The sequence below is a fragment of the Electrophorus electricus genome, chromosome 7 (assembly GCF_041902795.1).
Source record: "Electrophorus electricus isolate QZ-2024a chromosome 7, ASM4190279v1, whole genome shotgun sequence".
NCBI lineage: Eukaryota > Metazoa > Chordata > Actinopteri > Gymnotiformes > Gymnotidae > Electrophorus > Electrophorus electricus.
The window spans coordinates 20885001-20896489 of NC_137503.1; the positions used below are offsets into that span (position 1 = coordinate 20885001).

The 11489-nt window shown below is 35.7% G+C and overlaps 1 protein-coding gene across 1 annotated transcript in view; it reads right to left on the reverse strand.

The window, feature by feature from the left end:
- LOC113574350 (kunitz-type protease inhibitor 1-like) overlaps positions 1-8768 on the reverse strand; it is a 10698-nt gene extending 1930 nt beyond the window's left edge. Inside the window, exons 1-8 of the mRNA XM_027005189.3 lie at positions 8029-8768; positions 7533-7690; positions 6993-7134; positions 1417-1587; positions 1182-1220; positions 641-766; positions 443-493; positions 1-66 (exon numbers count right to left, since the gene is read on the reverse strand). The exon at positions 1-66 is cut by the window's left edge and continues 105 nt beyond it. Coding sequence (XP_026860990.2) covers positions 1-66; positions 443-493; positions 641-766; positions 1182-1220; positions 1417-1587; positions 6993-7134; positions 7533-7690; positions 8029-8446 — 1171 coding nt within the window. The 5' untranslated portion in view covers positions 8447-8768. The remainder of the gene's footprint in view (positions 67-442; positions 494-640; positions 767-1181; positions 1221-1416; positions 1588-6992; positions 7135-7532; positions 7691-8028) is intronic.
- Positions 8769-11489: the final 2721 nt, after the last annotated feature.

Consider the following 11489-nt stretch of genomic DNA (forward strand, 5'->3'; position numbering starts at 1 on the left):
GGTCATAGTACCAGCGTGGCATACTGGCTCTGCAGGGGCCTGTGATCGGGGGATCCACACAGCGCGCTGGAACAACCAATAGACACTTCACAATGAATCATATCTTTACATGACACTAGAAACCAATCTATATTTAATCTATATTTAACAGCAACGCAGGCTGCAGCAGGGGACAACTTGATGATAGCAGTCACCAGCGATGTTACCAGTTAGTCAGGTGTTTTAGAAAGAAGACATATTTTGCCTTTTTTTTTAACCATTTATTCAATTCTGTTCCACAGGCAATGCAGAACTGAGCTTTAAATAATGATTAAAAACCCAATTTTGTATGAATTTGGATAATGAAATTATAACTTACAAGTTACTCAACTGTGATGAAACTACCAGCTAAATGTAAAATGTAAATGACATTTTAAATAATTCCCCCTCTTATAAAACTCACCTTTCTCTTCATTCATGTCAATATTCAGTAACTGGGCAAGGGAACTGTTCACTAACATAACAAAAAACGTTAATTAACAACAATGAAAACGGGGGGTCATTTTCAAATTTGAAGTAGAACTACTCATTCCAAATTAACTTTTTATAGTAATTCATATCCACAGTAAAAATCTGAGGGTATAGGTGCAGTAGATCTCACAGTGCTGGCAACTTTCCTCATCTGAGTTGTCACTGCAGTGCCTCTGGCCATCACACTCCAAACCCTTTTCCAAGCAGCAGCCGTTGGAGCAGGTGAACTGGCCCTCCCTACAAGGTGAGCTACACACTATAGTTCACAAATGCAGATAAAGAAAATATCAGGTACAGTTACACATACTTGTAGTGTATGTCACACTGTGTGAGTTGTACATCTCCAGCGCCCTCTTCTAATTAACATCTCCTCCATGTTTCACTTTCATTACTAAGCAGTACTTACACCTGTTGTCTTTTTGTGTTTGTTGCAATGCCTTAGAATGCATTTGTTCTTACAATGTCCTTAAATGTGTTTGTCCTTGCATTTTTGACTGTCCCTGACTATATACATTTTTATAGTCCTGTCCTATTTCTTGTCTTTACTTCATTTGCTACTCAAACATTTTTCAGTAGTATTCAACTCTGTCACTCACTACAGACTGCTACAACTCTTAGCAACTGTGGTGACAAGATTGCACCTATTTAAAAGGCATAAAATAAAAAATTACCTTCAGTGAATACCTGAATTTTCCTCCCTTCCAGAGTCCCTACAAATAAATAACAATAATTGTCATTCGCTGATAGAAAAAGCGAATCTCACTGTTAAATACACTATAGCCAGTCAAAACAGATAACAGGTTAGAATAGGGCAGTTAGTTTGTATTACATTAAATCTTACTGCAAGGCAAAAGGTTATCCACCTTGTCACTTAGAAAGAACCAAAACTTTTGGGATTTCTATTACCTGAGGTGCCATTACATGCATCAGAGCATTCTTGGTGAGAGAGGTAGTTGTTTTTGTTTGCCTTGCAGCCTCCAAAAGTGAACTCCTCACATCTGTTGGATGCAGCATTGTAGTGCCAGCGAGAGAAGGATCCTCGACAGGGACCATCTTTTTTGGGGGTCAAACACTGAACTAGTAGTAAATATAAAATAATACAAATACAGTGAAGAATATTGATGAATGTACTCCACTACATGCTGATACTTAAAAACCTTGATGCAGTATTTGAATTCTTTGGAATGGCTAAAATGACCAACTGTTTGCAGTTCTTTTCTGTTCTTAATTACATTTCTGTATCTCTCATTTTGCTATTTAGACACAAAGGCAAAAAGGAACTTCACGTGTAGAAGCATGTACAGAGAAAAAAATTGTCAAAACAAACAACAGGTGGTATCAGTCACCTGATCTTTCCTTCACAGAAACCATTTTTCCAATGCATAACAGCAAATAGCACTGCACTAACACACATGCTGATTGATACATGTGGATTGTTTACAGAGGAAGAAACTATAAAGACCTATAGGAGAGAGAACCTTTTGCTGCTCTGCCATGATTTAGAAGTCAATAACTCAGTGCAACATACAGTTCCCATCTTGGTGAAGGCTACAGATGCATAATTTTCATACAACAGACAACTTGTACTACTGTGGTTAGTCAGTCATCTGTTTCTTGGCTGACAAATACTATATGAGGTTTGTATATGGTATGGCCTCAATGATTTTGATTGGCTTTCACCTTAGGCAGAGGTGAATTTACCATATACCATAAACTGACACCGGTACACTAATTGTTGCCAAGCTGACTTTATGAATAGGAAATAAATATAATTTTACACATTTTGCATGGTGTAACAGTTATTGTCAGGTTTTATGAATCTGGCCCAATCATTCTTAAAAATGTCTCATGGTTCATTAATAATGTGATCATCATCATTTGGTTCCTTAGCCTGCAAATACAACTAATATTCACTCTAATCTGTACAGAGTTACATCTTAACAAATAAGATGGAGAATATCTGAATCTGATAGTAACAGTTACATTCAACTCCTTACGAAACGTATGTGTAGCCCATTCTACAATGCACTTATACAGAGGAACCAACTCATTCTCATTCCAAAATCATCCTATGCTGAAACATTAGAGTCAGCCACAGTTGCAAATAATGTGAATTGTTTAATGGAAGTAATAAAAAAAAATTAATTTTTTTTTTTTTGATATCCATGATTAGGCCCCTAATGATCAAGCCAAGCCAAGACAACAGAGAAACAATGCCTGAAAGTAACAGGAAGAAATCTTGAAACCATCCTCTAATGTTCACCATTGGATGGCAAGATAACACATAATGAAAGTTTCTTTTTGATTTTAACTTTAACTTGCTGTAAATGTATACATTTACAGCAAGTTAAAAGCAATCAGAAATGTTATTCCCTAGTATATATTAGATATATGAGTATCTTATAGGATTTAGGAAATGGCCACCATATTTGCAGATTATGCTATTTTTTTTTTTTTCATCTTATGCTATTATGCTTCATGGATTATATCGCCAATGTATTTCAGAAATAAACATCAAGTTGGATGGTTTACCACACCCTAAGAAAATTAAGCCTGATCTGCATTTGCTATTTTGACTGCAAGCAAAATCCAGAATGAATTGTGAAAAGCCTCAATGATTAGCTGCATTTGAGAAACTAATCTCTAATGTCCATTATCTATAAGATGTCAGAATTGCAGTTGAAAACTTCACAAAGGACCTAGACTGCTCTTAATGCACCAAAATTTTTAAACTCTTTTTTGAACGATTTGTACTTGTTCAATTTAACACTGGGTATCTGAAATTGTACACATAGCACAATGATCATTCATGATTCAAATTGAAATAGACACTTGGGACTAGACATCCATTCACATTCAGGCTTATTTGTCCATCATTTAGGTTCCATTTGAGCTCATCTAATACAGAAGAAAATGTCAAAAAAAACATAAAACGCCTTTGATTTTTTTGGTGTATAATGTGTCTATTGATGCTGGAAATTAATTTTCACTTATACTCTGCATTTTCTGATTCACCAGGGTCTTGTGTAATATATTGAACAGTTTTGAGCATATACATGAAATGACTAACTAGCTACTCAATGTTTTCCACTAGGTGTCCTAGACTTCTCCGAAGTGTCCAAAAACCTCTCCAAATGCACACAAAGTCATTAATCACTATACATCAAGTTTGCATGTTTCTTTTGGAAACATCACAGTAAGTTACTTTAGTAAGTTCTACAACAATATTAGCTTCATAGCATCATTGTTAACATCATTAAGGGAAAATACTGTAGCTAATACTGTAAATGTTGGGGAAAATACTGTAAATGCTGTAATACTGTAAAGAAATGGTATACTTTCTCATTTATACTTACGATTTGTAGCAGGACTGAATTTTTCCAGCAGTGAATGGAAACATCCACTTATTTGCTATGCAAACCTCGAAGCTGGTCCATGCTAGCAGCTAAGATAATCTGTGCTAGCAGCACCCAAACAACTCCACATAAATTTCAGCTAAAATAAGCCTCTTCCTTTCCATGATGTCCAAAAGTATTGGCGATCAAATCATTCTTATGGTTGTACGAGTTTCGCCAAACAGCGTCAAACCGATGCGCTAGGATATCTGTTAACACTGAAGCACTGACAGCACACGGTGCGCAGACCTTTAAACATTAAAGGGATGACTAAATCAGGCAACTGGGGGGGGCGGGTCTACATTTTCGTCTAAGCCTCCTCTATATGATGAAACAGCTGCTAATCACGCCGCTTGCCCTGGAAACACTTGGAAATGCCTGGAAGTAAATGTTAGTTATCCTCCCGCCCACTTCCCCTTCCACACATAGGTGAGAATTGCTGTCACTCGAAGACAATGGCGCTGCAATGGCCAATAGAAATCAATCTAAAATAGAAAAAGGGGGGTCTAATGCTCTATTCAGGAACGCTTTTACGTCAGTAATGTGCATTTTCTGTTAACCAAAGGTTTACGTAGTTTAGGTTTACTTACTAAGGAACCGAATGCATGTTTTTACGCAAAGAAGTGAGCACACAATGAAAGAACTTTACTAACATTCTATATACCATCTAAACATGTCACACAGTTGTTTTGATTGTAATTGAATTTTCTATGACAAAATCTGAAGTTATCTTATTCCGGAAAAATGTTTTAAAAGGCCACTAAAAGGACAGGCATGTTGTTGAAATTTACTCGAAAAACATAGTGTCTTCAGTGTGGGATTTCTGGCGAGCGGATGCTTGTAGATAACTGAAAATCGGTAAGCAGGTACTTGTATTAGTCCTAAGAAATATTATACTGGACCATTACTAATATGTAATATGTGTAGTATGTATAATATTACTAGAGGATTAATAAACTAAGTTAGCTCTCAGGTCCCCTTTAGCTTTTTGACCTCATGGTTGATAGTGAGCTTAAAATTACATTAAATTACAATAACCCAAACTCCACTTTGAGCCCTCTCATTCTCTAAAGTTAATGATATGCCTGTGTGCATATGTGAAAGAAAGAGAAATGATAAGCAACACCAGCTGATTATTCAGTAGGTAGATGCTAAGATGATCAACACATATTTCATTAGTGACACCTACAACTCTACAATGGGTTGCTAAATTGAGCATATTTGCCTTGTTAATATTTATTTTCACATACCAACATAATACTGTTGTTTCGTTTAGATATGAGTACAACTGGATGGATGCAAAATATGTGCAATGCCTTTGGTTTGCAGTTTAGTTGAAGCTCCTAAAATGTCCTAAATTTAATTTGTTATTCTAGATTCTCATAATTCATACTGTGTACATTGCTTTAGCAGTAATAGCTGGACAATCTATGCATTCCACAATTCTCTTATCATTTCTCATCATTTGACTAAGGTAGGTTGAAGACATACAAACATGATTAACCTTCAAATACTGTACAAACCCACCTACAAATTCACACATATATTTATTTTTCCTTCCCTAGGTGTCAAGATGCTCACCAACTCTTTATCTTTGCCAAGAAAACTGGTTATGAAAGTGTAAGTTGTGCACATAGATCAAGACTTAATACTTACACTTTTACACATTGTATTTGCTTTTTAAGTACTGAGTGAGAGTTCAGAAACAGTTTGAAAGATGTCATTTTTTTCTCCATACTCTTAATTTTCTCCTTTACTCCTTTCAACCAAACTTTTAACTATTATTTTTTCTATTGGTGGGAGAATACATTCCAATAAAAGAAGTCGTTATAATCTTGTCATGTTAGTGGCTTTTGTTCATATAAATATATGGAACTCTTTGTTATCAACAGATTAAAAACCTAATATTATAATATAAAAATACTTGACAAGTAAACATTACTAATGCATTGTTACGATATGACTAGGACTAGTGTGTAAAAACCTGCAGTGTGCATTTTAAATTTCTTCAAATGCTTGTACATTTTTAAAAGCCTCATACACTTTAAAAAGCTTAATGTCATTCTTCATTGTTTGAGTAAAATCTACTAAGATGGAGCATTTAAAAAATATTTGAATCAGGGTGTTAAAAAGTAACTTTTACTGAAGTATTTCAAATTAAAGCCAACAAGAACTGATTAACCTTTAACAGAAGATATGGTCTGTGAAATTTACTAGCAGTTTTTACATGCGTGTGGGTGTATGTGTGTGTGTGTGTGTGTGTGTGTGTGTGTGTGTGTGTGTGTGTGTGTGTGTGTGCGTGTGTGTAACAGCATACAAAAGATTACACAGTTTCTTGTATAAACACATACTGAGAAAAGTGAGTTTGTTGTAAGATATTCCCTTTCAGTTAGGTTCAATTGCATGTAACAAATAGGCCCAATTGCATGAATTGCTTGGTGAAGCAGTGAATAAACCTGCAATTTGTCTACATGTCCACATTCATTTTGGGTTTTTTGATAACAATCATTTTAAGATTTATGAACAGCAAAGCTCTGCAAACAGCAAAGTCAAATTCTCTTACTCATTAAGGCCAAAGTTCACAATACATCTTTGCTCATTGTTTCCTGCTATACCTTCTTTGTTTACATCTCAAGCTCTCTGATGCCACACTAGTGTGCAGTTCCACCCAATTCTAACCAACAGATGAAATACTGTGAGGTCATCAATCTGTACCAATTTCTGTTTTGGGGGTGTGATATGACACTTTTTGTACCCCACAACACAAGTTTTGAAACAAAGGTTTCTAAATACACTGCAACATGTCAAACCTGTTCTACCCATACAGGATGGGAGGGGTAGATTTTTACATGCCCAAACAGCAACTTGGCTAGATAATTAGAAGCTACTCTAACGTCACTTTGTTGTTTATTTGCAGCTAACAAATAATCTGCACTGACATCTTTGAGGAGATGTTTGTGTGCTTGTCACTGAAGGGAGAAAATTCCTGTATATGAAGTTGTTGTAAACGTTCTGTTTTTAAGCAAAGCTACTAACACTAACATACAGAAAAATAAAGAGCATAAAAACTGGAGTGTAAATACTCACGCTCAGACTGTTCCACTGAAAGAACTAGCACAGTGACTGATGTTGCGTCTGACTGATCAGCTGAATCAGTGACTTTAAGCTGGAAGTTGTAAACTCCAGACTGTAGGTTGGACAACACCAGCTGATCTGGCAGATTTGTTTTCTGTAGAAAACCAGGTCAGGTCATAGAATCATTGAATAAATGTAATATCCTCTGAGAAGACTTTTTTTTTTAAATAAAAGGCAATGTTCACCAAGAACTAAATTCATGAATAAGCTTTGCCTGAAGGTCCAAATCCAGTAAGAAAAAAAAATGGTCTAGATTGGCCATTATAAACATGTTCACTACCTGAAAATTAGAGCATACAGAACCAGGAATATTCTTACACTCACCCATGGATAAAAATGTAAACATGTAAAAATGTAAAACCTATACATTTAGAAAATCAGATATTCATCTTTCACAACTCAGATTTTCTAGATATCGGTCTACACCTTAATATCTTGATTCAGACCACCTGATGACATTAAAATGCTTGTTTAGCTAACATGCAAACATACCTCTGTCACTACAGAGTTGTTTCCACTGAGAAGTTCCCATTTGTAGCTAATGATCTTTTTGTCATCCCAGCTCTCAATTCCATTGAGAGTGACAAGATGACCAGGCCTGACCACCAGGTCTGGCCCAGCATTTGCTATGGGAGGCTTGTCCGCCTTACCTAGAACACAAAAAAAAAATGTATTTACAAAGATGCCAGTCAGCTACCACAGAGAATATGCAGTTTAACCACTGTTGTTTTCTATCTGATAATCCAAATACTTGTCCCAAAATCTTGGGCAGGTGGCATTTTAAATTAATGAATAATTAGTTTGCAATTCTCAATAAATATTTTTGTAAACTTTTACAATAAAATGTAGAATCTGAGAACTAGACATTTGGCCTGAACTGCCTTATGCTTGTCTTCAATTACACATGCAAATACTTAGGCACATCTCTAAGGAAAGTGTGACAGCATTACACACCTGACCACATAACACATACAGACTTGTTACTTACCAGCAAGTGCAGTGGGCCAGGCCAGGTAATGCTTATAAACAGAGTCCATAATGTAATTCCTGAAGCCTGTTTTTTTCACAAAATGGCAAATGAACTTATTCCTATACAAACAATCAAACAGAAAACAATTTCTAACAGAGTCCTCCTCGGGACCGGCTTCTATCAAGACCAGGTTGCAGTTTCTTTCTTGGCAACATGAATTCACACAGTCGTTGTGCCCTTGTGCAGCTGGGTTTGCAATGTAAGTAGCGCCTTGTTTTACAGATTCTTCCGTATTTAGAACAAAGTCCTCTCGCCCCTTTTTGAAGTCTTCTGTACAGTTCGGCTTCGGTTTGTCTGTTTTGGTGTCGCCCGAGATTTTATCGATCCAAAAAAATAATGCACAACTGCATATGAAAGCAAAGCGAAATGAATTCATTGTTGAATTTCTAGTAGTAAACGTTGTTTAGTTGTTCCGATATATATCCACACACTCACACACCAACACAAGATAATTCAGTGGCAATTACTCAAAGCAATAATTTAAAATATATAGGCTAAGAAAAAGAAGAAAACTGGCTTTGTCCGTTCTGGGACAAACTGAAAGGTTCAAATGAGCAACGCGGTCCTTCGTGCCATTCTTTATTACTGCGGTTTCAGTACCAAATGTAATTTTAAGACCAGTCATTCCCGTTTGCTTAGTTTGTTTCCGTACTGTTTCGTTGACGCGCAACCGTGTTGACTACTCAGGTTTGTTGCGGTAGCCTACCTATGAAGTGGATGAAGGAAGTGTGTGACGTACAGGATCTTGGATAGTCCGTTTTGGGACTTTATGTAGTCCACTCCCAATAATCCACTATGTGAAGAAAAACGTGCTCAATAGATGGTCTTTTACAATGCCACCTCATTGCAGAATATGGCAACAAAACTATCTTGCATGTAAGTATGTTGTATTAGTTGTTCAGTACAGCATGTTACTGAAATTCTGCTTTATTGTTTTAGTCGTATTTTAATGTAAATGTTCAGTGGACTTTTCAGTAGATATTTTTTTTCACAATAATAAGGTGTGAACCATGAAAGATAACGTGTTCTGTTGCATTTTGGATTATTTTGTTGATATTTTGTTAGTGTTTACGTGTGGATAAATTAGTCAATAAATGTAGATTTTTTTTTATTTTATTTTTTTTTGGAAAAGCATGCAATCCAAAATAAACACTATGAAATACAATTATATGATTTCATTTCATTCAGGTAATGTAGTTGCCTTTTTTACTTTTTACATTTTTACATTTACGTAAAGTTGTTTTTCATTTATTCATAATGCCTTAACAGGTTCTTTACCTTTAAATCAATAACGTCTTCACGCATTAGTGTATTACTGGCTCTGGGTTTCTTTTCCCTAAATCTAGCAGTAGCTGATATTGAAGGTATAGTAGCATTGAAACACCGCAGTTAAAGTAGACTCAGCATTCGATAGGCCTACTCGCCAGACATTGAAGCAGGGATAGCCTGGTAATTAAAAATAGCCGAAAACGCTAAAAAAATGTAATAAACTTTCTACTTTTGTACTTATTCCCACATGATGGCTTTCAATACTGCTAGCGTTATATAATATATATAACGACTATTGCTTCAGAATGCACGCTGATAAGCTCTACGGCACCGTGACGTCTTTTCAAAATAAAAGTCACAACACACTACATAAACTACTATTCATATTTCACATCTATGTTAAAAAAGATGCAATATAAAACATAAATATAACAGTACATACTGTTATGAAACATTGAATAATTTTTTGGGGGGGGGTATTATATCTTTGATTTCCTGTTTATCACAAAGATCCACTATAGAATAATTTATACTAGAATGCTATTATTATGAATATCAAGAATGATATTGAGGAAGCAGTGAATATAAATGTGTTGCATTTAATTACCTTATTAAAGTGGATCATGCACAAAAGACCCTATTTTAGAAGTCTCAATTTACAACCACATGGCTAGCCTAATACCAAGTCTATATTCAAAGGCACCCAAGGAGCAAAATGTAAAAAAAAATAAAATAAAATAAATAAAAATAATAAAAAAAAAAACAAAAAAACATTAACCTAATTTGTGAACATTGGTTATATTACAGATTAAGAAAACTAGAGATAATAGGCCTACACTTCAGTAAGAATCACATGAACCACATGTAGCCATATACAGATTTAATATGTAGTTGAATAAATTAAATATTCTGTGTAGCCTAACATTTTGTAGCTTGCTCACTGGGGGCTTGGACTCAAACATTTGTAAAGTTGCTTTGTGACAAGAACTATTGTAAAAAGTGTTATATAAATACATTTGACTTGACTTAACTTGAATTTAATTGACTTGTAGTTTGTCTGTAGTCTGTTTGTTTTATCATGTTTCCTGGATGTCTTCATGTTGGATCATTGGCCTTGGACAATTATATGGACCCTGATTTTGGATTTGCACATAATAAATCTTGCTCTTCTGAGCATTTGCATCTGCCTCAATATGAATCAGGTGTTGTAAATCAATGGGATAACAATTAGGTGTTAATGGGCACCATATTTTATTTAAACAACAGAGATCTAGCAAAGTCTGATCTTCACAACATATATTTATGGAAGCATGTCATGACACAGATATTTCTGGGTACCTCAGCAGAAGCTGATGCTCATCTGGCTGAAAAAGGTTACAAAAGCATCTCTAAAGAGTTTGGACTCTACCAATCCACAGTCAGACAGACTGTGTACAAACAAAGCAAATTGAAGATCATTATTACCCTCCCCAGGAGAGGCTGACCAACAAAGATCAAGCCAAGAGCAAGGCGTGTAATAGTTTGTGAGGTCACGGGGGATCCCAAGTTAACTTCTAAGCAACAAAAAGGCCTTTATCACACTGGTTCATGACTCCACCATCAGGAGAACATTGAACAACAATGGCATACATGGCATGGTTGCAAGGAAAAAGCTGCTGTTCTCCAAAAAGAACATCGCTGCCCATTCCCAGAAGACTATTGGAATAATGTTTTGTGGATAGATCAGACCAAAATAGGTATTTTTGGTTTAAATGAGAAACATTATGTTTGAAGAAAGGAAAACACTACATTCCAGCATAAAAACCTCATCCCTTTTGTGAAACACAGTGATGGTAGTATCGTGGTTTGGGCCTGTTTGCTACATCTGGGCCAGGATGGTTTGCCATCATTGATAGAGCAATAAATTCTAAATTATACCCGCATATTCTAAAGGAAAATGTGGGCCATCTCTCCATGAACTGAATCTCAAGAGAACATGGGTCATGCAGCAAAACAATGGCCCTAAGCACACAAGTCTTTCTACCAAATAATGGTAAAGAAGAGTAAAATTAAGGTTTTGGAATGGCCAAGTCAAAGTTAATCCAATAGGAATGTTGTGGAAGGACCTGAAGCAAGCAGTTCATGGGAGGAAACCCACCAACAATTGAGTT